The sequence below is a fragment of the Populus nigra genome, chromosome 5 (assembly GCF_951802175.1).
Source record: "Populus nigra chromosome 5, ddPopNigr1.1, whole genome shotgun sequence".
In the NCBI taxonomy this organism is placed as follows: domain Eukaryota; kingdom Viridiplantae; phylum Streptophyta; class Magnoliopsida; order Malpighiales; family Salicaceae; genus Populus; species Populus nigra.
In genome coordinates this window covers 1,118,209-1,143,336 of record NC_084856.1, presented here as the reverse complement: position 1 = coordinate 1,143,336, position 25,128 = coordinate 1,118,209, and the positions used below count along the sequence as shown (strand labels likewise).

Here is a 25,128-nt window from a genome sequence, read left to right as displayed (position 1 = left end):
TTAAAGACCAATTGATTTTGATTTCTCATAAAAAGTTGGAATTGAAAGAAGAGGAACCAAAATAAAAAAATATATAAAGTATGAGTGACAGTCATAGATCTCACAAAAGATACACTTTGATCCTTAAACTTTAAAAATCACACAACTTATATAATTTTAGTATCTTAATATTTTTCCAATTCAATTTTGGTACAAAAATTTATTTTTGTTATTTTTAGTCTTTGATTGAGAGAGAAGAGAGAGAGGTCATTGAATTCTAGTGGTAGAGAGAAAAGTGTTGTTAATATCGATTTAGATCATCAAAACAGACGATATCTGTATCACATTGTTTCATCTGACGAGAAGAGTTCATGTTAGGTGTTTTTTTATCTTTAAAGTTCATTAAAAAAACATATTTAAGATTGATTTGGTTTTTAGATTTGGGTTGATTTCGTTTTATTGAGGTGGTCTTTTGGGTTTTTTGAGGTCTTAGACAAGTTTATCACGATTTTTACGGTGTTTTATAATTGTTTTGGGTCAAAGTATAGGTAGAAAAATAGTTTTTCAAGTAAAAAAAAACTTAATCCATGATTTTCCGGTCACCATAATAGCCAGAATATGAAAAATTCAAACGACACGTTGCTGATTTTTTTTCAAAAAAATTTAGGGGGGATAACATGTTTTCCACCCAAATTGCAAATAAAAAAAAATAAGGGCCCAATTACCCCACCCATATAAAAAAATATCCTTTTTGTCTCTAAATTTTTTTAATTTATATTTAAATTGGTAATCATTATTTCTTTCATTTTGGTTGCAGAATCTCTTTTAAATGAATATTATTTTTATAGTTATGCATTCAAATTTGAAGAGTTTTTCTTATTCATCTATATTTTTTTATTTTTTATATGAATGAATTTTATTTTTGAAAATAAAAAAATATTTTCAGATAATATTTATAATATATGCAGCCTTGGATAATGTTTATTCCCCTTTTATTTTATTTGATCAGTTTAATTTGTGTATTTATTTCTATTATCTTTTGCTCAAATAGAGAAAATATTTTAATAAATAAATTTAGCAAACACAAATAGATGAATGTCTTTTTTTTCAAAATTAAATATCTTAATCTACATCTGTTTCTTGATATTTCAAGTTTTTTTTTTAGATATCATTGATGATTTTTTATTTATTCTCACATATAGTTTTTGTGATTACATATATGTATATAAAAAAAATTTGAACTTAAATTTCTTAAAACTATAGAAATATATATAAAAAGACTTGTATATATAATTTGTTTTTTTTAAAAAAAAATTCTAACCGTAGTGGATTCCAGATAACATTACGGGTATTATACAAAAGGATGTGGGATTTTCTAAAATGAACGGGCCACAGATTCTAACTAGAACATCACTTCATGTGATCTTAAACTCGTAAACTGTTTGGTAACACGATACAAATTGTATTTCTAAAAATTTTAATTTTTTTTACTAAAATTTAATATAGTTTATATATTTTAAGATATTTTGATGTGCTGATATCAAAAATAATTTTTTAAAAATAAAAAATATCATTTGCATGTATTTCGACACGAAAAGTTATTTGAAAAGTAACCACTACCACATTACTAATCATTTTTGTGTAATCTCAAACATGCTATAAATGTAGTTTGACTGGGGAACAGGAGCCATAAAGTCAACAAAATCTTCTTATTTTTCTTAGTTATTTTGAGAAAACAGGGCAATTAATTTTAGAAGGAGAAAAAGAAGTATGAAAGAGAGGATAGAGATTCATGGGGCTGCGACCATTCTTCTCCATTTTGTATTTGCCCATTTAGCTTTGTATATAAGAAATAGGAAAAGGTTGTGATAAGAGCTTGATTTAGGAAGTTGGGACTTTTAATTTAGATCTTCAATTGAATAATTGAATTAGTTGAAAAACTAATTCCGGATATTAAAACAAAAAAAATAATTAAATTTTTTTTTAAAATCAATTTATTTATAGATCTTAAAGAGAGATAAAACCAAACAAAATAAAAAAAAATAGATAAAAACCCCAAAAACTCACAGACATGTTATATTAAATGCGATATAACATGCCAATTACACTACAGCTTATCAAATGCGATTTATATTCCTATACCTCCCTTGCCAAAAGATTTGAAGCAGTACTAGTACTAGCCTTTTTCTAGAAGGAAAAAAAATTCTGCTGGAACATCACGTGTAAGAAACTTCGGGCTTTGGACATCCATACCTTGTCTTGTGATCACTCGTGTCTTGTGTGATTCTCGAGAAAGAAAATGTCGAGCAAAAGAAAGGAAGATTTGTTCTCTTTAATCTTTATCAAGGAAAGAACAACCATGCGTAAATTTGAAAGGTTACCACTGGCAAGTTAAGAACAAAAGAAACTTAAAGTGAAAGTATTTTTGTTCGCATCTGTAATTGTCGAAAGCCTAAAGTTTTTTTTTTTTTTATATATATATATATATATATATATATATATATATATAAAAGTGTGTGTTTGGTAGCATGCTTTTCAAGATAGTTTTTTAATTTAAAATATATTAAAGTTATTTTTTAATTTTTTTAAATTCTTCGTATCAACATGTGAAATTCATCAAAAACATATAAAAAAACATAAATTTGATGTTTATTAAAATAAAAAATAATAATTTAAAAAATAGAAGTTATTGCGTGTCAAACATGCACTAAACCATTAACAAATTAAATCGTTACTATATTCAATTTCTCATGACCAAATGTTAGGAAAAAATTATTCATTAAATCCTCCTCCGAAGTTAACTCCATTGCAGGCAATTGATTGAGAGATCCCTTCCTTAACCAGGTATTTTGTCCTGCATTGCTGAGCCCTCTGCCAAAATAGCTATTACTTGTTTGGTATCCGAATGTGCGTGTCAGTTTATAAAAAAAAAAAAAATTGCTTTTAATCATTCTATTTAACTTTGTTTTTTAGTTTTTTTAATATAAAAATATTTACTTTTATAAAAAATATGAACTCGTATCACGAGTGTAGTTCTGAAAATCGAGTAGTCATAATCAATTTCTCAACTATTAATTCAGACCAACCATTTGGAAGCATTTAGATTCTGAAAGTGTAAATATAATTGAGATATCAAAGATAATGATATTAGTCGTGTATTCATTTTCACAGCTAAGCCAATCTAGTTTTTCGATTGAATTGCTTAACAATTGTTTTGATCAAATGTCACCAGACTTCTTTGTGCATCCAAAACACAATAAATATGTAAAAGATATATTCAGTGACGTGTGGTGATTAGATTGGTGAACCGCAACCTGTCATCTTTTTTTAGAATCGGTTTTAATTGCATTGCTTTTATCATGTTTATTAAATATAAATAATTCACATGATTTAATGTATGATGCAAATGATAAATTATTTATTATTTTATTTCGTCTCGGATTTAGATAGTGCTGGGAAATTTTAAAAATTTTATTTTTTTAAAAAATTATATTTTTATATTTCTAAATCATTTTTGATGTATTGGCGGTTATAATTTTTAAAAAATAAAAAATATTATTTTAATATATTTATGAATAAAAATTATTTTAAAAGTCTATTTAGCTGATCGATTAAACCTGCTGTTATAATTTTCATGTCGTTTTGATATACTAATGTAAAAAATAATTTATTAAAAATAAAAAAAATATTATTTTAATATATTTTAGAGTAAAAATACTTTAAAAATTAATTACTATTTTATTTTTAAATGCTAAAAAATAACATCCGCCCATATTTTTAAGACTACTTTGAATTTAAAACATGAAGAATTCAAATAACAAAAATCTATTAACAAAAACTTTCACTTGATCTGTGATGTCAAGAAAGCAAATTCAAAGATTGTTCAAAAAAAAAATCAGCAAAAGATTACATATTTAATCAAGGATCGTTCACACAAAAAAAAAAATCATCAAAAGATTACATATTTAATTAACGCAAGTGATCTCGTGCATCATTTAACATCATATTAAATTAGTACCTTCAATGACAGGCATGGGACCTGCCCATCATGCACTAAAATATCACAGAATGCCAAGGCAAGTGCATCTCATTTGGCCACGTGTACTCAAGCCAAGAATTTATCACTGTATTATTATTATAGGACCACTCCATCCCCTAAAAATAAAATCTCCTGTAACTATTTACCGGTCCTTGAAATAAAAAAATTTAGTTTTTTTAGTCTTTAAGTACAAGTCATGTAATTATTAATATGAAAATTGTTAAAAAATTATATAATCATTAAATTTAAAATTTATAAAATTAATTAAAATATATGTAAATCGGGCATAAATGCCCAAGTTAATAAAAATAAAAATTCTTCTCGTGCTGCCAAAATTATTCCCTGCACATGAGGTCATAACGACTACACAATAATACAATACCTTTCTTTCTTTTTTCATTTAACGTGGACCTCACCATGCTAAGATTATGTATGGTTAGGATTCTTCGAGTCCCTGTCTTACAAGGCAAACTTCGAGGAACCCGAGGAGGAAATCAACGGTAATAATCTCCTCAACGGCTATTTCAAAAAATCATAATCAGATGGCTTACAGCATATCGGCGGTTGCCGCCCAACAGTTTTCCCGGCCTTGGACTAAAGAGGTAGCAGACCGCATGGTGTCGGTAAAATTTGGAGTAATCGGGACATTTTCATTAAAATACCAAAAACAAATATATAAAAATGAACAAAATTATGTAAAAGGCAAATTTCAGATCAGTCCTTAAACTATTTATAGTTTCTTGATTGAGTCCCAAAACTACCAATTTAGTTAAGTGTGCTATAGGTATCCTAATTTTTTCAAGTATTCGACACGAAAATACCCAACTATTTTTTTTGAATTTAATACAAGTTAGAAAAATATTAAAACATAGTTAAAACAATTTTTATACTCTTAACTATATGTGTGTTTTGAACGTTCAACTTCAAAATGGGTACCTCAACATCTAATACTTTGAAAGTGAGATACGCTGTCTCCAATATTTTAATGAAGGATCGAATTGAGGAAAGTGTATTGATAGAGGACCCAGTTGATAAAATCAGTGGTTAAGAGACTAATTATGAAAATATATATAGTTGGAGGATAAATATGAGGTTTGCCCAAAAAAATAAAGTAGCCGTTGCCGGCATGCCTCCTATAAAAGGACGTACTATGATGACCGAAGGTTCATGAAACTTGCAAACAAGAAAATATTAATCCCCTCCAATTCTAACAGGAATTCTCTGGATCCGTTGTGTATCTATCATATACTAATATTTTTTTTTTATTAGAGCAAAATTTGTTTTGAGTTATAGTGTTCTTCATCTATCAAGGGTCTTGTTTAATTATTTGGTGATAGTTTCTAGGAAATCTCAAAGAGAATCCCATGAAACTATATTGATCCTTCCTTTTCTTTGCTTAAAATTGTGTAAATCTTGTTAATCTAGCAAATCTTTTCTTCATCTTTGCCAGTAAAGTTCCTGTAATTTTCTTGAGAGAATTAGCAGCAAGGAGTTCCCATAAGGCTATTGATCGTGTTATTTAAAGATCATTGGCTCCTTTTATTTTCTTGTTTAAATTTGTGCATATAAACTTCATCTTCTTTAGGCATATAACAAGGTGAGAAATTTGAAACTATGGAGGCCCGTTTTGCACCATCAACAGCAGATCGTCACCAATCAATCTCTCCATCCAAGAAGCTGAAAAACCCAGCTAAGAAAATCAACCACACTGCTAGTCGCAGTTTCATTTCAAGGTCCGTAGAAAACTTGCCTCCTATGAACCACAATAACTACAGAAGCAACAGCCATGGAGTCCTCTTTTTTGCTCCTCGACATGATTCCCTCTACTTCTCCTACCCTCCCCCATCTTCACAATCCGTTTTAAATTCACACCAGCAAAATTATTACCATGAGAGGCATGCCAAGCCACTTTCTTTTCCTCTTCCGATCTCTAAACCCCACCACAACTCCCTTCCTTCTCGAAGCTGGGGCCTCTCTTGCCCACCTTCTGCTACAAGAAAGAGTAATAGACCCAGAGACCAATCTCTCACTCCGAAGAAATCCAAACAACCCAACACCAAAAAGGTAGAAGAGCCAAAGGAACAATCTCTGATTATTGGATCTACTGTACCATTAGGACCTGACCCAAAAGATTTGCCAAAAGATGTTTCAAAGGTTTTATCATCGTCATCAGCGACAGTATCAGGTAATGGTGTTATTATTAGTACTGTTTTAATGGAAGATTTTGAGAAGTTTTCAGGTTCGGCGTTTGCACTATCTCCACATCCAAGCAGCTTACCTTTGCCCAAGTTTTCCATGAGACCAAAGCTTAGTTGTTCTGCTGAAGCTGCCGGGATTGATGCTGGAGCTACAGATAATCTCCGGCGACTTTTACGTCTCCGGTGAAGTGAAGTTATTTCCTCTTCTTACTATGTGGTGAAGTTATTTATCTGTAAATAAAAAGCACAGCCGAGAGGCATGTGCTTGCCTGGTTGTGGCTTTCTTCTTTTCTCTTTGTTGTTTCTCAAGGAAGTTTGTGTTCACCACCTGCGTTTTTGAATTGGGGTGCACAAACAAAGTTACAAGCAGAAAGAAGCTTGGTAGTTTTCTTTTTTTTTTTCCTTTTCTTTTTCCATATTTAGAGGGGGGGGGGGGGGGGAACAGAGAAAATTGGATAGGGGTGGCTGTCATTCACATTGGTCACTTAAATGGAGAGATAGCAAGTCGAAGATTGGATAGTGGTGGCTGTCATTCACATTGGTCCGAAACTTCTGTCAAGCGTCAACATTCATAGGAGGTTTGGGTTCATCTTTTCATCACTTCTCCTGAAAGGGAATGCCTAAAGGGAAAGAAGAAGCGCTAAAAAAACAGTAACTTCGATAACGGAGCTTAATTGTTTAATATAGCAACAAAACCAGAACGAGCTCTTCGAATTCGTAGGGATTTGAAATATAATTATGGATGATATATATAGCAAGGAGGGGAGAATTGCTCTTTTGATTTGCTGCTATAATAGTGGACAGCGTTTCCAAATTAAAAAATTTCATCAAATTAATGCCATTCTTTTCTTTTAATGAAAAATAGTAATACATTAACATCGAGATATGAACCGATGCTGCAAATCTTAATTGTTTGAAATAGATCTTACACATATATTAAAAAAAAATTCAAGCATCAACTACTGCAATATATGATAATCACATGCTCTATTATCAATTTCAACAATTTGAAATGCAAACTCTTTGCAACTCTCATACATTAGGTGACTTGTTTCTGCAATAACATATATAGTATATCGAGTATTTATATACAAGTTTAAGCCATTATAAATCAATAAAAAATAAATTACAATATCAAATCGAGTATTTATGTATTTGTTTAAATCGTTATAAATCAATAAAGAATAAGCTTAATGAGATATCTTTATCAACCGGTCAATAATAGAGGAGTATATGTGATTCGATTATCTCATTGCAGAACATCAATCTATCCCAACAAAATGGGATCATGTTTCGAAGGTAGCATGAAGGAATTCGAGGGAGCTAGGTCGGGTTTTTCTTTTCCGGGGAGATTAATTGGAAAGGTCACGTGAATAACCATGATGATAAACTTTGTTCTAATCAAGTAATCATCACGAGTGTGGTCCCTTTCTATCTTCAATCACGGATAATTTAATGTACACCATTCAATCTACTATACATATAAAAAAAATACATGAAAGAGCTCAAATCACATTTAATTGGATCTCAAATTATATAAATTTGAGTTGAATAATGCTCAAGTATATATAACTTTCCGGAAATCACAACCAAAAATATCTATTTGTAGTGATAAAAAATAGTTTTTTTTTAAATATATTTGATTAAAGCTGTAAAATATTAAATTAAAGTGTCCATTTTACAACAATTCTTAACAAGTGGATTTAGTATATATAACTTATAATTATATCTATATTTGCCTTAAGTGGATTTAGTATTTCTCACAATCGCAATGAATTTTTTATCTTTTCATGTTCAAAAAAACAAAAAAATTGAGATTAGGCGGAGCAAATTTCATCTATATTTTTTTCAAGATTTAAACATGAAATATAACACAAATATCTGAAATGAAATTCTAATGCAGAATAAATAAAAAAAAAATATTATTTTAGTTTCTATAAAACCAAAATTTAAAATACATGAATGATATAATGCAAAAAAACAAAAAACTTTTTATCTAATCAAATTATTGTTTTACGGGCTGGATAAAAATTATAAGCATCAAACTATTTGAAGCGCTAGTTTAAGCTGGCCTAAATAAACGGTGATACACATTTGGTTTGGGCTTCAGTTTTCTTAATTAGTTTAATTAAGCAGGCCTGGATATCCAATTAAATTCTTATGGATCGTGAAGCCTATTAGGCCAATTTCGTAATCTTGTGAAATTTCAACCGCACCCCCGTAAAGGTTCCAATTCCTGAAAAAAAAAATATTTTCTTAAAATATAAACTCCTGAACAAAGAGGCAAATATGTCACAGCTCCTTGTTTGAGAAAATAAATTTAAATGTCTCCCAAAATTAATATTTAGCTTTGTTAATTATATCAAACTCAAATCAGACTTGTTAAAATGAAAAAACATTAATTTACGATAAACCAGGTTTTACAATCCAGACCTCGAGTCGAGTCAAACCCCAAGCCGGTCCGAGAACTATAATCCAAGTCAGTTCAAACCTGTCTCTCTTCCCTGTTGTCCATTGGCGTCACTTGATTAAGTTTTTAACCATTTTCTACTCAAGATATACTGAACGTACGTATAGAAACAGAGAAAGCAATTGCTAGAGCAATACTTAAAGACCCTTCTATTCTTCTCTTGGATGAAGTTACAAGTGCATTGGATACAAAATCTGAAAAGTTTGTCCAAGAGGGTTTTAGAGAAGCTTATGGAAGGCAGAGCAGCAGTTCTGGTCGCACACAGGTTATCAACTGCTCGCGACGCTGACAGTATTGCAGTTCTGCAAGCAACATGGGAGGGTGGTCGAAATCGGAAGCCATAACCAGCTCATCGGAAAACCTGGTGGTATTTATAAACAACTAGTCAGTTTATAACAGGAAAAGAACACATAATTATAAGCAATAGGCCCTTTTACAAGGAATCTAAGCCAAAAAAGAAGAAGAAAAAAGTCTACCTATAACTTAACCTAACGAAGCTGAAAGCGTGCAGACATTTTGAATCAGTTGACAGTTGCTTAAGCCTCATTTTATCACCAATTTTCATCCACATCCTAGAACAGAAGCTGGGGCTAAAACCAGCCAGAAACTTAGGAATTTCAGCTGGATTTGCCCAGTTTGGTTTTCTGAGCGATTGCTTGTCCAGATTCAGGCCTGAAAAAGTTCTTACATCGAATCCTAGTCATATACTAGCTCTCTCTTTCATGTTTCGAGCAACCTTGTACACTTGCTCCAATCTTTGATTTTTCCCCCCTGGTTCAAGTTCTTTTTACTTTCAAGGGCATAAAGTAATCAACTTATGGAATCTCGCCAGCAATATAATATACAAAAGAAACTAGAATTAAAGTAGATATATTAGCTACAAGAAAGTTGTTGGAGGGGTTGGTACTTGGTAGGCCACGATCCAACAAGCTCGAATCTGCTAATAGAATTCTCCCCATGTGCTTTGCAGATTATGGGTAAATTATACTTGATTACGCAATTAGTGGAGCGGGATTGCTTTCTTTCGAGGATAAATCAAATCACCAAAAATTCTTGACATGATGCCATGATCTATGAAACTCCAACAACATTTTCTTTTCTTTTTTTTGCCAGAAGGAAAATACAAGAACTTGTGGGCATCCATAATTGTGATTGTTAATTTATTATTGACGTGGAATAAAAGATGATGTTCGTACAAAGACTATTGGGGCTGGATTAGACCTGGCCACGTCTTTTTGATTCCTTAACGCTACCCATTTGATGGAACAAAAATGCCAGACACGTTGATTGACATTCCATGCCACTCCATATCCTTGTCTTTGTTTCTGTGAGAATTTTCCTCGTTTGGTTGAAACTTTGGAGACAAAAAATAGCTGAAAGCACAGCTCATTTGACCCGACTCGAGAAGGCGAAGATGACATGTACTAGTTTAATCGGTCATTGTTTGGCTCCGAGCAATGTTATTTTTTTATTTATAAATATATTAAAATAATATATTTTTTACTTTTTAAATATCATTTTTGATATCAACATACCAAATACCAAAACGGTATAAAAACATAAAAAAATATTAATTTTAAACAAAAAAATTTTAAATTTTAATGGAACGCGCGCTATTTGAATCGCGTTCCTAAACAAGACTTAAATCTTAATTAATCTGAGTTTAATAATTTTGATTTTAAGGTGAATGGTACTGTAGAGGGAGAGATATTATTAAGTTTATTTTTCCAATCTCTCGTCAGAAAGCATGCCGTCTTCATGAATACTACAAGCTAGGAGATTCATATGAATTTTACACTTATTGCATTATTTGCACTTGTGGTTTTATCTTATCGATCATGCACTAGTGGTTACAGCCAGTCATTTGATTGGAGTTTGTCAAGTCAAACAGCCTGGAAAATGAAGGGCCATGCCACCTAAACCACATTATAGCACGGGCATCATCTTGTCCAGTTGCATCCCTTGCAAGGCAAGAAATTAAATTTTTCATGGAGAGAACTCTCATTTGGTCCCAGTAAATAGCAATTTCTTCGCTCATTATCGATAACGGGTAAAAAATATTATTTTAATATATTTTTAATTAAAAAATATTTTATATCTTAATACTAAAGACATAAAAATCCCTTTTTAGAGTTTTTTGAACTTAAACTTTCTATCAGGAACCATTCAACCATCGATCCCTCGAGGCCTAACTGGCATGGTTTATTTTGTTAACGGCAGAATTGATTTTTGATGAATTATTAACCCAATTGCTGATTAGCTACTTGGTGCTTGAGTGGGTGCTTTCTCCGAGAGATCGATCTACCATTATCAGCACCTTGAATGCTGCCATCACTACTATTTATTGCCTTCACAGCTCTGCCCGTCCACACCATTAATGAGACGTTAATCATCCATATATCGATTTCGCCACGCTTAAAAATTTAAATTTAAATTTGGTCATTTTCACAGTCAATCACTCACATGTATTCACACACACAAACACACACAGTATTAACTTTAAAAAACCCTTCATCATTAAGTTATCAATTTAACTTGCAAATCACTAATCTATCTGCATCAATTATTTTAGTTAAAATAATATTAATTGATCCAACTAAATTTAATAAAACTTGATCAGGTTAATCTAATTTTATCAAGTTAATATCTTTTTTTTATTCAACTTAAAATCCAATCCCGAATCATACATTAAGTCGGGAATCTCCTAAGTTAATATACCCGAACAAACATAAATAGATTTACTCGCAATAATTAAGCTGCAATTACAAAAAAAAATGAAAGTATTTTATTATTTTTTCATATACAGATTATTTTTAAAAATAACTGTAAAAAATAAAGAATTCCAAAATATTAAATATAAATATCTTGTATAGTGTTTATTTACTATCTCAAGATATAATAAATAAAAATAATAAAAATATATTTGATCAAATAAATAAAGGCTTACAAAATATATATATAAAAATTTATTTTTAGAATAATTTTTATATTTTCAAAACATAAAGCAACGAAGAGAGGCGGCCCTCGTCTTAATTCTTTCTATTTATTTTATTATAAGATAATAATCGAATATTAATTTTTTATATATAAAAACTGTTACAAAAATAAATAAATTCAAAAAAAGTTAAATAATAATAGATGGAAAAGAAAAACATTAATGATATTTTAACTGAAAAGATTTGCTATTAACTTTAGGCAATTAGAAAAGGAGGAGTGGTTAGACTTTTGGATAGGGATTAGCTGGCAAAAGGTTGTCTAGGTAAGCCAATCCCAGCACATACGCTTCTACCGCAAAAATATTGTCCCTTCTCCTCTTCTCTCTTCGTTGCCTATCTTCCTCACTCTCTCTTCTCGCATTGAAAAATTAGGGTTATTTAGCTCTCCAATTTTTTCTTCACTCCTCAAATTAGGGTTCTTTATCGAGTCTTTGCGTCCGATTATTTCAATTCTTGAACTGGTAATGAACAACCATAACTCTAGGTCACTATCATCGGCTTCAATTTCTGATCAGAGAAAAGAGAGGCAAAGGAGAAATCGAAGGCATTGAAGAAGTAGTAGTTGTTGTAGTGATAAGTGAAGAGATCGGACGGTTGAAATGAGCGCGTCCAGGTTCATTAAGTGCGTGACTGTTGGCGACGGCGCCGTTGGCAAAACATGTATGCTTATTTCCTACACCAGCAATACTTTCCCTACGGTACTCTCTCTTTCTCTCTCTCCGTGTGTCCTCTATCGTAACTTTGCACATTGTCTATGGACGTTTTCGTAATTTCGGTATTTTTGGGAGATCTTTTTATCTTGCTTGATCGTAGAATTTAGTTTGAAGCATCATTCTCTGAGATTATCTTGTTTTGATTTGTGAAAATACTTTTTAGCAATTTTACTGATTTTTTCTTTTTTAATTTTTTCCAGTTTTTAGTGTTCTTTATCTGGTATAGAGTTGAGGCTACAAAATTAGATTTGAACTTGAAATTTAGGGCTTCTGTTGTATACTTTTCATGATAAATGCATTGATTGTGTTTATAAGAATTAGTCATTTTGGTTATCTAGATTGGTAATTATTCATTGCTGAATTTCGAAGAATCCCTGGGCAGATTTCAATGTACATTGATGTTGTTGGTGATTTTTTAGAAATGATTTGGAGTTTAAAATAGTCTAGAGGTCTATATGGTGTGTATTGTAGTGTGTTTTTTGCTTTTCGTTAAATAATGTCCGGGGACACATAACCAGTTATTAATGTAGTCATTATCTGGTTTTTGGCTATTGTGATGCGAAACAGGACTATGTACCAACTGTTTTTGACAACTTCAGTGCGAATGTGGTTGTGGATGGAAACACTGTCAACTTAGGGTTATGGGATACAGCTGGTAATTTTTCTTTACAAAATCTTGTTATTCATTTGTTTATAAGTTGAGGTGCTTTCTTGCGCTGAGTTTAAAGAATTTCATTGAACAGGTCAAGAGGATTACAATAGATTAAGACCTTTGAGTTATCGTGGGGCAGACGTCTTTATTCTTGCATTCTCTTTAATCAGCAAGGCCAGCTATGAAAACGTTGCCAAAAAGGTTATGGATCGTCTATGAATAATTGTTTGATTAATTTCCTTGTACTGATAATTTTCTTTTTGCTGGTTTTCCATTTCAGTGGATTCCAGAACTGAGGCATTATGCTCCCGGGGTTCCAATTATTCTCGTTGGAACAAAACTTGGTAAGACTATCTCTATCACCACATTTTTAAATCGCGAAATGGAATATCTGAATTGTCTCACTAGCTGGTTGGATTTTCTAGGCTAAGCTGCTGTTATAGGACTTCTGCATCATATTAAACCGACCAATCACTGTCCCTTTGTGCAACATACCAGTTCAACTTGGCTTTGATCTTGGCCCAGTCTTAACCTTGATCAGTAATCATCAACCGTGTCCTAGCTTATATTACAATCAATAACTGCACAACACATTGCTTATTTTCCTTTTTGCACTTTTTTTTTCTTTTCATTTTGGCATGTATTTAGAAAATTTGATATGTACTTACTTATTTAATGCTTTTTGAGAATATTAGGTTGCAGTGATTCTAGGATCAAGGCATTGATTGTGCAACTGTTTTGGGAGCTCAATGTTTTTTAGGTTTTAGTACTCCATTCTCATCTGAACTATTTGCATTCATTTTCTATATCATCTTTTATCGAGATGCAAAGCGACTCTGTATTAGCTGAGTTTGCCAACTAGAGTTAGCAGCTGTTCTTTCTTTGCTTCCATTATGCAAAATTTCATCAAGTACTGTTTTTTGTACTGGTTCTTGATTATGTTATGCACAAGTGTCGAAAATGAGAAACAATCTCCTTTTCCAATAAAGGACTAAAATTCGAGAGACGCTTCCCATTATCAACCGAGGACTAAAATTTGTCTCAAACTAATGTTCTTCAAAGCGAAACTTCTCTCACGGTTATAATCATTTTCCATCTGTAGATCTTCGAGAAGACAAGCAGTTCTTTGTTGACCATCCTGGTGCAGTGCCAATTACTACTGCTCAGGTAAATATGACCATCCTCGAGTGGCTCCCCTTCCCCCAACGCACCAAAACTTTCTTTGTATAGGTTCCTTTTAATCAATTTCTTGTCTTGGCTTTGCTTTTGTTGAAGGGGGAGGAACTGAAAAAACTTATCGGAGCTCCTTTCTACATTGAATGTAGTTCGAAAACACAGCAGGTATACACATCCTCTTTTTTTTTGTTTTGTTCTCCATGGGCACTGTGTTATGCCATTGCCAATGATGGGATTTGTTTTGTAATTTCAGAATGTGAAGGGGGTTTTTGATGCGGCCATAAAGGTGGTGCTGCAGCCTCCAAAGCAAAAGAAGAAGAAGAAAAAGGGGCAAAAGGCTTGCTCCATATTGTAATTGACAAAGGCATGATTAGGTTTGACAGAATAGAAGATGGCCTGCCTGCCACTCACTGCAGTCAGTCATTGCTGTGTCACCTCTTTCCATTCTTTGGCCCCCTCAAGGAAGCAGGAAGTCTTGTATAGTCTCGACTGACATTCTGGGGATTTCCATGAAAACACCAGATTGATTGTTTCGTGTTTTCCTCAATCTCGTGGTCTTGTAATTGAATTGCATTCCTTGTCCAAAATGCGCTGTCTTTTTTTGGGGGGTTAAATTCGGCTTGTAATATCTAAATTTGTCTCTCGTATTAACATCCTGGCATGAGATGATGTGATTAATCTATGTAGCTGACCTCCTATACGAGGGTCGCAGAATCTCTGGCCACTTGCTTCGTACCCTATTCTGCAGTAGATTTGCACGACAATATGATTGTTGTTTTGTATTCAGTTTAAGCTATAATGTATTCTTCGCTTTTGGATTCCATGCTATTTACCTCTTGTACTGGGATTGAATTAAACACTAAGAGTTTCTGATCCTGAATTTAGTTCAAGAAATGGCCATGACAGGTCATGATCCATGGCAATTGTTATGGAATCGGCAAAAACATCATTATTTCATCGAAAGGTATTTTATTCCAGCGTACAGATGCTATAAGGAGCATAGTAGGAGCCATTCCTGTTAACATGGAGCGTGTAATTTCGAGTTCCCTTTCCTTTTAAGCTTTAAATGCGTAACATGTAAAACAGCCACCCTGCCTCTTTCATAAGCATGCTGCCAAAATTCGTGTGTGCAAGTAGAATGTCTCCCTCAGGGTATATGACAGAGCAAACGTGACTCGCAATAACATTAGTTTTTTAGCCACCCGATACCTTTCCAATGTATATTGTATAGTATACATGCAATGAAATATTTCAGTCACTTTAGCCGAATAATAGGCACTTGTACAGATGACACGTACCCGGAGAAAAAAAGGCACTTGGGCACCACGACGCCTTCACCAATAATTATTTGAAACATTTCCACCACAGATAATAATTTCAGAAATTCGGATTTTTTTTCTTTCAAGAACACAAAACCAACACTCCTGGAAGACTCCTCCCGTCGAATCCCAAACAACTCCTGGACATCTTATTTACACCTTGATAGGCCCAAATTTCTCACCCACGACACCTCCCTTTTGTTTCTGGAACTGAATGTACCGGATTGTGCTGGCAAAGAAGGCATCTGATGCTGGATCTGGTGTGGTGGAGTCACTCTGCATCTCATTAGTGATTAATTCTACCAGCCCCTGGATTGCAGCACTGGTAACCTGTGGGTTTCCTTTCTCAAAAAAGTACAGGTACCTGAAGCATGTGCAGAGGGTCCATAATTACCGTATAATGCCAGACGATATGTGACAAAGGGATCAGAAATTTAAAATTACAGGTTCAAGCTGCTCACTTGTTCAGTATTTCAACAAACAATGTGACCGGCCCACTTGTACCACTTGCTGCATTGGCCATCTGCTGAGCTGCATTTGCAATTCTCAAGGCACGCTTGAGGCAAAGGAGGACCCTGCAATTAGAGAAGGCATTAGAGAAGGCCTCTGGAGTCATACTCTCAAGAGTTCTTCACATATATAAGAAGCTAAAACTTGTTACAACCTGGAATAATGTAGATTCAAAAGTGAGAACACCCGGCAGGGGACCAATTGATTTATGGACACAACTGTACAGTTATTCAAGTAGAATACAATGGTTTAAGCAAAAAGGTACAGCACCTTTCCCCATCCCTGATGCCATCCTTTTCATCAACCCAAAATAGATGTGAGCAAGCGTACACTGCTCTGCACTGATCAGGTCTCTTCAAAAGCTTTGCAGAATACTGGCAAAAGGCGAAAGAAAAGTCAAGGAGACAGTAAAGGTTTTGAAAAAAATCTGCATGGAAATGACACCGTAATAACAGGATAAGCAAGCACTATTACTCCAGTGGCCTTGTGTGTTAGAGTGTCCCTGTTCTCAACACCCAATACATTCATCCTCTGGAGAGCCCCAATTATTAGATGCATTGCAGTCACCTGGGCCTTTGAGTCCTGAAACAGTGTATAGATGTAATTAATAAACAAATTAATTAGGTAAATGTGACCCACGACACTCTTTATTTCAAGAACATGCACAGACGGTCACTCTTTGTGCGTGGCTGGAGTGGAAGGAAATGGCTTGCAAGTAATTACCACAACTTCTTCTTCATATAATATGAATGCCTGTGTAAAAAATTCATAAGCAACTGGCTCAAGATCACAGTCATTGGCAGCCTGATTATGATCATAGAACAACAAAAAAGAGGTCAGAAATGCATAATTAAGCATAAGTTTGCACACAAGTGTGAGCAGAAAAGCTATCCCTTATAAGATATGGTAAAAGCAATGGTGATATTAGTAACGAAACCAGGGAGGTAAGGGGACATTATAGCCTTTCAAACCAGAAAATGGCTCAAAGAATAAAGAAAAGCCCTTTTTTGCCGTATTTCAAATGTCATTGTGTAAGGGATACACGTGTGCATGAATTTTACAACTGTTTTTTATTTTTATTTTTTTGGACTTTGAACATAAATATTTTTTTTCCTTTGATCATTTCCAGGTCTATTTTCTGAAATACCAAGTTTAGCCATGGTATACCTGAGCACATTGCAAGTACAACCTTAATGCCAGCTCAGGTGAGGGAACTGACGAAAGAGCCTCAATTGTCTGATAAAAAAGATAGCATACTATAAGCATCAAGAAGATGAATTAAATCAAAGAAAGGAACATTAGCGTATAACATTGAACATGTGACCAGCAAGGAAGCAATGGGCTGATAAGAAAGCAAGTAAAAAAAATAAAAATTTGAGCACGCTTTTGGCAAGGAAATTGTCCATAATGGGTAAACTCAACAGGGTGAAAAACAATATATGCAGGGAACATGTAAAGACATCAGTCATGGCACATCTTAACAGCAATAAAAAATTGCTGATATAAATTTACCTCATTCAGGAGCTGAAAAATTTTCTTAGGTGTTGCAGGCTCTTCTTCTCCTACTACATTTCCATCCTGAGCTTGCAACTTTCTCACCAACTGCGAACCACACAGAATTTCAATGAACAGTTCAGTTCAAGAGAATATTAAGTACTCCTGTAGACAAACATCCGCATTGTTTGTCTAGGGTTATGCAGGAACATAAAAGTCAGTAAAGAAAACTCCTGTTGTAAGATCAGAGATCACGAATTTAAACCACATCCACAACTCTTAAGTCTCAGAAATCTAGAATCCTTAAGACCAATTTTTCTCCATCCAAAAGCCTGTCCTATGTGAATAGCAAAGTGCTACATAACCATAGCAGGGTTGATTGAAAAGATTGCAATATGCAATGTCACACATTCAGATCTAAATTGATTCATTTAATTTGAAATCAGGCATACAATCTGGCAAGCTCGCTAGAGACAAGCATAAATTGACAGTGAAGAGATTAATCCTACAGCATCTGCAAATGGAAGAAACGTACCCTGAGTGCAGAGAATATAAGAGGAGGAACTGTAAAAGGTAATCGTGTTGGCCCTCCAGCCATTATATGCTTCCTCACAGTGCAGATAATCTGAATGAAAAGAGACTTATTTATTAAAAAAAATCGATAAGGTGAACTTGTATGAAAGTACAGGGCCTAAACAGCATAAACCTCAAGGCTCCAAACGTTTAAATTTCAAAGTAATCAATTGTCTCTCAATTTTAATAAGACTGCATAAATATAAAGTACATTTGTCTGGGAGAAGTTCATCCAAAGGCTCCAAACATTTAAATTTCACAGCAATCAATCGGCTTCTCAATTTTAATAAGACTAAATAAATATAAGGTACATTTGTCCAGGAGAAGCTCATCCAAGCTCCTCACTTTACTAATAATATATGCGATATTATAACAATTTATAAACCTATTGAAGAAAAGTTAACATCATAATAAGCCTGCAAAGAAACCTCTAAACCAATAGCTTACCTTCAACATTTCCTCCGAATCATCATTATAAAGCATATGTATAAGGCGAGCGACAGAATTTTGTTCTTCATTGAAATCCTCCTCGTCGAGCTATTTATATTTGCAGATCAAGGGAGTGTTAGAAAGCAGCCTATCAATAGAATAGTAACCATTCACATCTTTCTAAAATGAAATTCATAATGCAAACCATGTATCTACAACATGAAATTCATACTGCAAAAACTTTCAACATGCACCTCATCTGCAGCAGTCTCATCCAAACCCTTTATCAGTCCTTTCAATAATTCAAACAACACCTCAATCTAAAATGAGAAAAACAGCAAAGGTTACCATATTTTCAAAAAATAATGTATGAGATTTGAATAAGTAGGAATACTTTACCTCGTCAGCAGTAGAAATGCAAGTATTATTTTTCATAATGCTCTGAATAATAACCATTGCCATGACTTTATTTGTTTCATCATGAAGACAGTCCATAACATGAGGGTAATTAGACAGCGTTAAGGCAGTGACAATGTCATTGTACTTTTCTAATGGAGCACTCAGAAGTGCAACAATTTGTTTTGTTGCTCTGCCCTCTTTAAGCTTTGGCTTGCCAAAGAGGAGCTTAACACATGCCCCCTGTAAATGAATTTAAAAAATATTAAAAGTTGTTCAATGGAATACATCTTTTGATATCAATTTTGAATGCTGTCTGCTTGTATGGTAATTGGACCAGCTGATATCATGTTAAAAAAACATGCAGAACGGGGAATATCTCATGTGCCCAAATGAGTGTATTATTCACATTTATTAAAAGAAAGCATACCAGTACTTGATCCACATAATCAAGGCGTTCAGGATGAACGTGTAGTGTAAATGTGAGGAGAGACACATACAAAGTAACGGCTCCAACAATAGGCATGTCAACCTGTGCTTCAATCACCTGCCATGGAAATCTTGCCAGTCAACTTGTGAAGGATTAATTCCAGATTAAAGACTAATAGAAAGAAACACACAATTTAAAAGAGAAATATTAAAGGATTTAAGTGTTTCTGTTTAACTTCTGGGGCTGTCATCAAATTCACTCACTTCTGTCACTATGATACATTACTGTTGGTTTTTAGTCTTGCACCTTTACAAGAGGCCAACCCATGATTCTATTTCTCAAAGCACTGCTCAGGAGTCATATTAAACACCAGCAAAGCACTGTTCTGTTACTTTTACTTAGGAGAAATTTACCTTTCCAATAGCACTGCTCAATTTAGCAAAAGCTTCTACTTGCAGGAACTCGGGTAAAACCTGGAAGAATAGGCATCATTAACAAAAAAGCAAAAGCATGACTTATGAGGGTCAGGGTCATAAATATAACTCACATCCGGACTTGAAGCAGCATAATTGGACAATCTTTCCATTAACCGTGATAGCACTGTCTTAATGTCAACTGTTGGCTGGAACCACAAAAGGTTGCGTAGAGAAAATATATCAACATGTAGACCTTAAATAAAAGAGGAATGAGAAGGCAAATACAACGTTTGCATTGTTATAATAACATGGTTATTAAACTTAATAATCATTAAAAACTAAATAAATAGATACCAATGTGGCACCCAACCATGGTTGGGGTTGCGGGTGGATGTGTATTGAAATTGGGCACAACTACATGATAAAGTACTGCTATCCAGACTTTAAAAATATCCATTATGAAGAATTTATTTTGCTTGTACATTATATAATAGTTGAGGCAACTAAATCATGGTCACGGGCCACAGATTAGAAATGTTCAGTCCTGTCTGTGAACAAAACAGTCCTTGAACTGGAAAACAATCTACCTGAAGCTGGGGGCAGGCCCCCAACAATGTCTCAAGGGTCTGCAAGTGGTACTCATCTGGAAAGACTTGAATTATGCAGTCCATTAAATAATACTGCGCCAGCTCATCTTTACAGTTGACAATCTGTAACAGCATATTTACATGAAAATTCAACATATCATCAGATACGACATAGAGATGTATTTATGTTGTAGATTTCAAAACAAGGGAAAAAACCTACAAAAGAAAACAGACAGAACCAGACCTGCTCTAAAACTCTGGGAAGAACAGTGTCTCTGTAAATTTCAAGGTTCACGCCCTCAATCTGACTAAGAACATGGAGATTCTTCCCTACCTAAGAAGAAAGGAAAATAAGATGCGTGTAATTCTTATAAGTTCATTTCGACAAGAGTGCTTCTTCATTGATAGATAAAAATTAAAAGCTTACAAGATCGCGAAGCTCATTTCTTTCCTTTTCCAGCTTCTCTCTAATCCTAACAGGCCCCTGCAGACGAGAAAGCCCAATTGAAGGCCTCAACTCAGGATCACCAAAGAGTATGAATAATCACAAACACCAAAACACCTGCATGGCCAAAAATCATGCTCTCATGATCCATTTTACCCATATGGCGTGCAAGTACTGTGGCGCTATGCATGTCTAAAAAATAAAAACATAGGAACACAGGTGTTGGCAGATATACATCAAACCTGATGCTGCATCCGAACCCAAAGTTTATTCATCTCGGTGAAATTTTGCAGCACAAATTCTACTGCATCCATTGCTGTGTCCTCACCTCTGCAGAAAAACAGCGTTGAATTCAAATTGAAAGCTGATAAAAACTTATAACTATGCGAAATTATGAATAAACCCATTCCTCAGACACTGCTAACACAATGACAGTAAGAGACTAGCTAAACTTAAACAGCTAATTCCTGAAACAAACATCTCTTACCCTTCATACTCGGACCCGAGGTTGGGTAATTTATCTCTGCTAACTTGAGCAAGATAACTTCTCAAAAACAATCCTCGAATCGGATTTTGAACACCGCGACACATCTCTACAAGATCCTTGAGCGCATCCTTAGCCGGAGCTTCCTTCGATTTGATATACACTGATCCTACCGTACACAGTAGATACCTATTTAAAAAAAAAGTTCAACAATGCCAACTTCAACCAAACAATAAATTAAAAAAAAATAATCACAACAGCAGTTACTTATGTAACTTACAGTCTAGGCAATATATTGCCAGCATGCTGCACGAGTTCGTATAAATCAACAATCGAAACGCCATGCCTACTCTCGTCTTTGAAAAACATCTCTAGTTTCCTCAATTCATCAAACGCTCTCATATCTAAAATATATATAAAATTCAATTGAATTGAGTTCGAAGAATTCAGAGATTAAGATTAGAAACTTACAGAGATCGTAGTATTTGTGCGGAGAGAGTTTAGAAGTTCGAAGCTCTGATAGCATTAGAGCTGAGCATTTGAGAGCGTCTCGGAGATTGTTGGCGTCCTGAGATTTGGAAATTGAGAAAAGAATTGGGGTTTTGTATCGGAAATTATGTGAAACTGCAAAGTGTAATCGATTACCAAAGCGCGATGCATGTAAAAGGCGTTGTGTTGAATGCCGGCGATTCCTTCTGCTAGCCATTTGTCTTCGTCTTCTATTCCGGCTAAGATCATCTCTTCTCTGCTATTCCTCTTTGGATCAGGAAGTTGCAGTGAGCAAGAGTTTGAATATTTTCAAGTTCGAAAAATTATTTAAGAAAAACGTGCCTTCATCATCTATATCAAGTTTTTAATAAAAGAACGAAATTCTCCATGTATAATAAATAAATGGAAAACTACTTCTCCTAATTAGCTAACAGAATTTTACCATTAATATTTATTAAATCATACAAGAGCTTACTATCTCATCCATAAGGGTCTTCTTGTCTTCCATTTTCTTACTTTTCTCACGTGACATTGTGTTTTTTTTTTCTTTTTTTTTATGATTTAATATATACCAAATAGGAAATAATTTGTTTTATCATCACGCTAATTCACTTATATATACCAAATAGGAAATAGAAAATGTCTTAAAACAACTACGGAATTATTACAATAAATTTTAAGTAGCTTGAAAATATCATCAACTACTCTAGGTCTATAGGTCTAAAAATGAAGTTTCTAGTCAATTGGCTTGAATTATGATTTTTGCAAGCATGCCACAAATTCAATTTTTATAATGGATGCAACGACAATATATATATTAACATAAATGTTCGAGTTAGCTTGTGTACATTTTAATTAATCTCACGGGCACTAAAATTAACAACTATATAAATCTGCAGTGACCTTGAGATTTGTAAAACTTGAACTAGTAACCTCTAAAAAATAAACCTAGAATTTAACCAATTAAATTATACCTATCAAAGTTAATAATAATATATTAGTTCATTCTTCCTTAAGATTGCTTTTTAAGAGTACATACCCAAATATAAATTTTCTTATATCTACATACAAGCTATCAAAGCCATGATAGTTCAAGGTGAGTCTTTCTTGGAGGTAGGGAAAATGTCTCTTTTTTTCAAGTCAAAATCACATTTCTAAGTAAAACTTTTGATAACAAGTTTGGCTTTAAAAATAGTTACAAAAGCCATGATAGTAAAAAACAGAAGATAGTTAGACTTGCATTAAAAATGAATGAGTCATGCTGTCCATACCTTTTATATTTTTGGTGAAGCCAAGTTCATTTTTTTTTTCAGTCATAAGATGTGCCATAAATCCACAGGCAATCTCCTGCCTTGCTGCCCGTGTATTTTAAAAATGTTTGGTAAGATTAGATAAAAACAAAGAACATGGTCAAATATTCAAATTATCTATGTTTTTTTTTTAAAAAAAAAAAAGAAATTCAAAGAATCTAATCATATGGGTTTCTGTACTTCTTAGTGTTGTTCTTAATCTAAACATGATATGACTCAAGGCTTCTTTAGAATTTATTTTCCCACTGTAATTCTCCAGATAGTTATTGTTTGAATTCATACAAGATAGAATACAATATTCTATTGATGGAATGAATAGTAATGGCGGGCTTATGCGGTGCTAATGTTTTGACTGAATGGTCATAGATGGCAGAAATGTGAAACATACGTAATTTGCTAAGGGGAGTTGTAAGATTAGGCTGGAACTAGGGAGGCCTGAACGCAATGAAAGGAGAACTAAGCATTCGTAAGGCAGTTCCAGGAAAAGGCCTGAAGAAAAAGAAACAGGGCAATGAGTATTATGTAGAATGTCTCAACTTTGACCTTTGTAGGGTTGCCGAACTTGTGCATCATGCACTTGTTAGTTCAGGTATGAAGAGCAACTTCTACATGTGTTTTGTTTTGACTACTTTTTGATTGATGCTGGCTGATATTCTTCTTTGCTTTTCATGTGTTTTTCTCAAGATAATGACAGCTTAGTCACAAAAGATTGTTCAGATTGTAAGGGCTTGGTGGAAAAGGTTGGTGCAAGTTCTTAGTTCTGTCCAAAAGGTTCTGATGAAAGCTGAGGAGCATTGTGCAGCCTTGTCAGTGCTAACGGAAATAAACTCAGAAAACTCTCCCAGGTGAGTTGAGATAGAGGATTTACCAAAAAAAATGGCTTAGTTTGTGAATTTCTCTCTGATTTTGTAGATCTTTTATCTTTCAGGAACCGGCATTCATGGATAAGTTTTTTGCCCATCACTTACCAGCAACTATCGTTATTTTGTCTGTTCGAGAGGCAAAAACTATGTTCAAAAGGGATTTAATTAACCTGATAGGAGGTTTGAAGCATCACCTTTAAATCTGGAAAAATAATCGTGAAAGTTATAATGATAAAAAAAACCTGTCTGTCTCTAATTTCAATCATTATTTTGCAGGTTTCAATTTAAATCCAATGTCTTGTCTTGCTATAAACCATTACAGTTTAACAGGAGAAGAGCCATCTGATGTTCATGAAATCACATTCGATACAAGTCAAAGATTTGAAAAAGTACCGAGAGATGACAGTTTTCATTTGAAACACAGCAATGGTTACGAGGAAAACCTTTATTTGAGATCAATTTCTGTAATCCGTAGAGAGCTGCCAGAGTCAGCTCTTGGCTGGCCTCTTCTTCAAAGAACCAATCGTCCAACTCTGGAAGCATTGAGAAGTTCAGAAGTAAGGACTATGTCACTGGTAGAATGGAATTCAAAAGAAAACAATAGTTCTTCTGATCTCAAAACAGATGATTGTATTGTCAAGAAATGCAAGACTGAAGGGACCGTAATCCAATTGTTTCATGCCTCTGAAACTGAGTCAAGAGATGGTAGCCGCAATAGAGAAGATGAGAATTTTGGCTTTAAACAGAAAGTTTCTTCAAATTTTGATTTTTTACTTACCAAAGAATCCACACGATCAGGGCCTGGCTGGCTTCTTCTCCGCATAAAAACTTCTGCATCTCCAGAATCTCTGCAAGAATCTCAGGCTGATGGACTTTCAGTGGTTCAATGAGTTTTGAGTCTACCCAATCGATCCAAAGAAGCAACTACAAATATTCAAATTGATGTTGTTTCCAAAGAAGCAGAGAGTTACGTTGAAAACAATATATGTGGACACGAGGATAAGCACAGTGAGGCTTGTTTAGCATCATCAATGAAGCTGCCGAAGAAGCTGGGCTGTTTCTTTAAATTGTGCTCATCCGGCTGCAAGCAGTTCAGTTATGAGGAGCTGAGGAGAGAAACTCATCATTTCTCCTCAGTTTTGATTCTCTCTTTTTAAAGG

At 33.9% G+C, this 25,128-nt stretch overlaps 3 protein-coding genes and 1 long non-coding RNA gene across 7 annotated transcripts; 2 read left to right on the top strand and 2 right to left on the bottom strand.

The window, feature by feature from the left end:
• Positions 1-5,184: 5,184 nt before the first annotated feature.
• On the top strand, positions 5,185-6,616 carry LOC133693947 (uncharacterized). The gene has a single exon (XM_062115333.1). The coding sequence runs from the start codon at positions 5,633-5,635 to the stop codon at positions 6,401-6,403; it is 771 nt and encodes a 256-aa protein (XP_061971317.1). The 5' UTR covers positions 5,185-5,632; the 3' UTR covers positions 6,404-6,616.
• Positions 6,617-8,808: 2,192 nt separating this feature from the next.
• Positions 8,809-9,603, bottom strand: LOC133693334 (uncharacterized). The gene is made up of 2 exons (XR_009842112.1): positions 9,163-9,603; positions 8,809-9,047 (listed from the first exon to the last, which is right to left on the bottom strand). It is a non-coding gene; the product is annotated as an uncharacterized LOC133693334 (long non-coding RNA).
• A 2,303-nt stretch (positions 9,604-11,906) lies between these two features.
• On the top strand, positions 11,907-15,051 carry LOC133693843 (rac-like GTP-binding protein ARAC1). The gene is made up of 7 exons (XM_062115181.1): positions 11,907-12,380; positions 12,963-13,050; positions 13,139-13,248; positions 13,328-13,391; positions 14,150-14,214; positions 14,323-14,388; positions 14,477-15,051. Exons 1-7 carry the CDS (start codon positions 12,282-12,284, stop codon positions 14,576-14,578), a joined length of 594 nt encoding a protein of 197 aa, XP_061971165.1. The 5' UTR covers positions 11,907-12,281; the 3' UTR covers positions 14,579-15,051.
• A 329-nt stretch (positions 15,052-15,380) lies between these two features.
• Positions 15,381-22,210, bottom strand: LOC133693842 (vacuolar protein sorting-associated protein 35B-like). Of its 4 annotated transcripts, XM_062115177.1 has the most exons (22): positions 21,952-22,206; positions 21,778-21,874; positions 21,587-21,710; positions 21,310-21,495; positions 21,065-21,152; positions 20,805-20,861; positions 20,622-20,711; positions 20,378-20,500; positions 19,922-19,996; positions 19,788-19,847; positions 19,375-19,491; positions 18,948-19,187; positions 18,803-18,868; positions 18,567-18,656; positions 18,082-18,171; positions 17,565-17,654; positions 17,220-17,288; positions 16,776-16,856; positions 16,527-16,634; positions 16,323-16,426; positions 16,004-16,117; positions 15,381-15,906 (listed from the first exon to the last, which is right to left on the bottom strand). In XM_062115177.1, exons 1-22 carry the CDS (start codon positions 22,042-22,044, stop codon positions 15,696-15,698), a joined length of 2,373 nt encoding a protein of 790 aa, XP_061971161.1. In that variant the 5' UTR covers positions 22,045-22,206; the 3' UTR covers positions 15,381-15,695. The 4 variants fall into 4 exon arrangements, 3 of the variants coding, with proteins under 3 accessions (XP_061971161.1, XP_061971163.1, XP_061971164.1); XM_062115179.1 differs by lacking the exon at positions 21,952-22,206 and having other exon boundaries at positions 21,587-21,677; XR_009842185.1 differs by lacking the exon at positions 15,381-15,906 and having other exon boundaries at positions 16,207-16,426; positions 21,952-22,210.
• Positions 22,211-25,128: the final 2,918 nt, after the last annotated feature.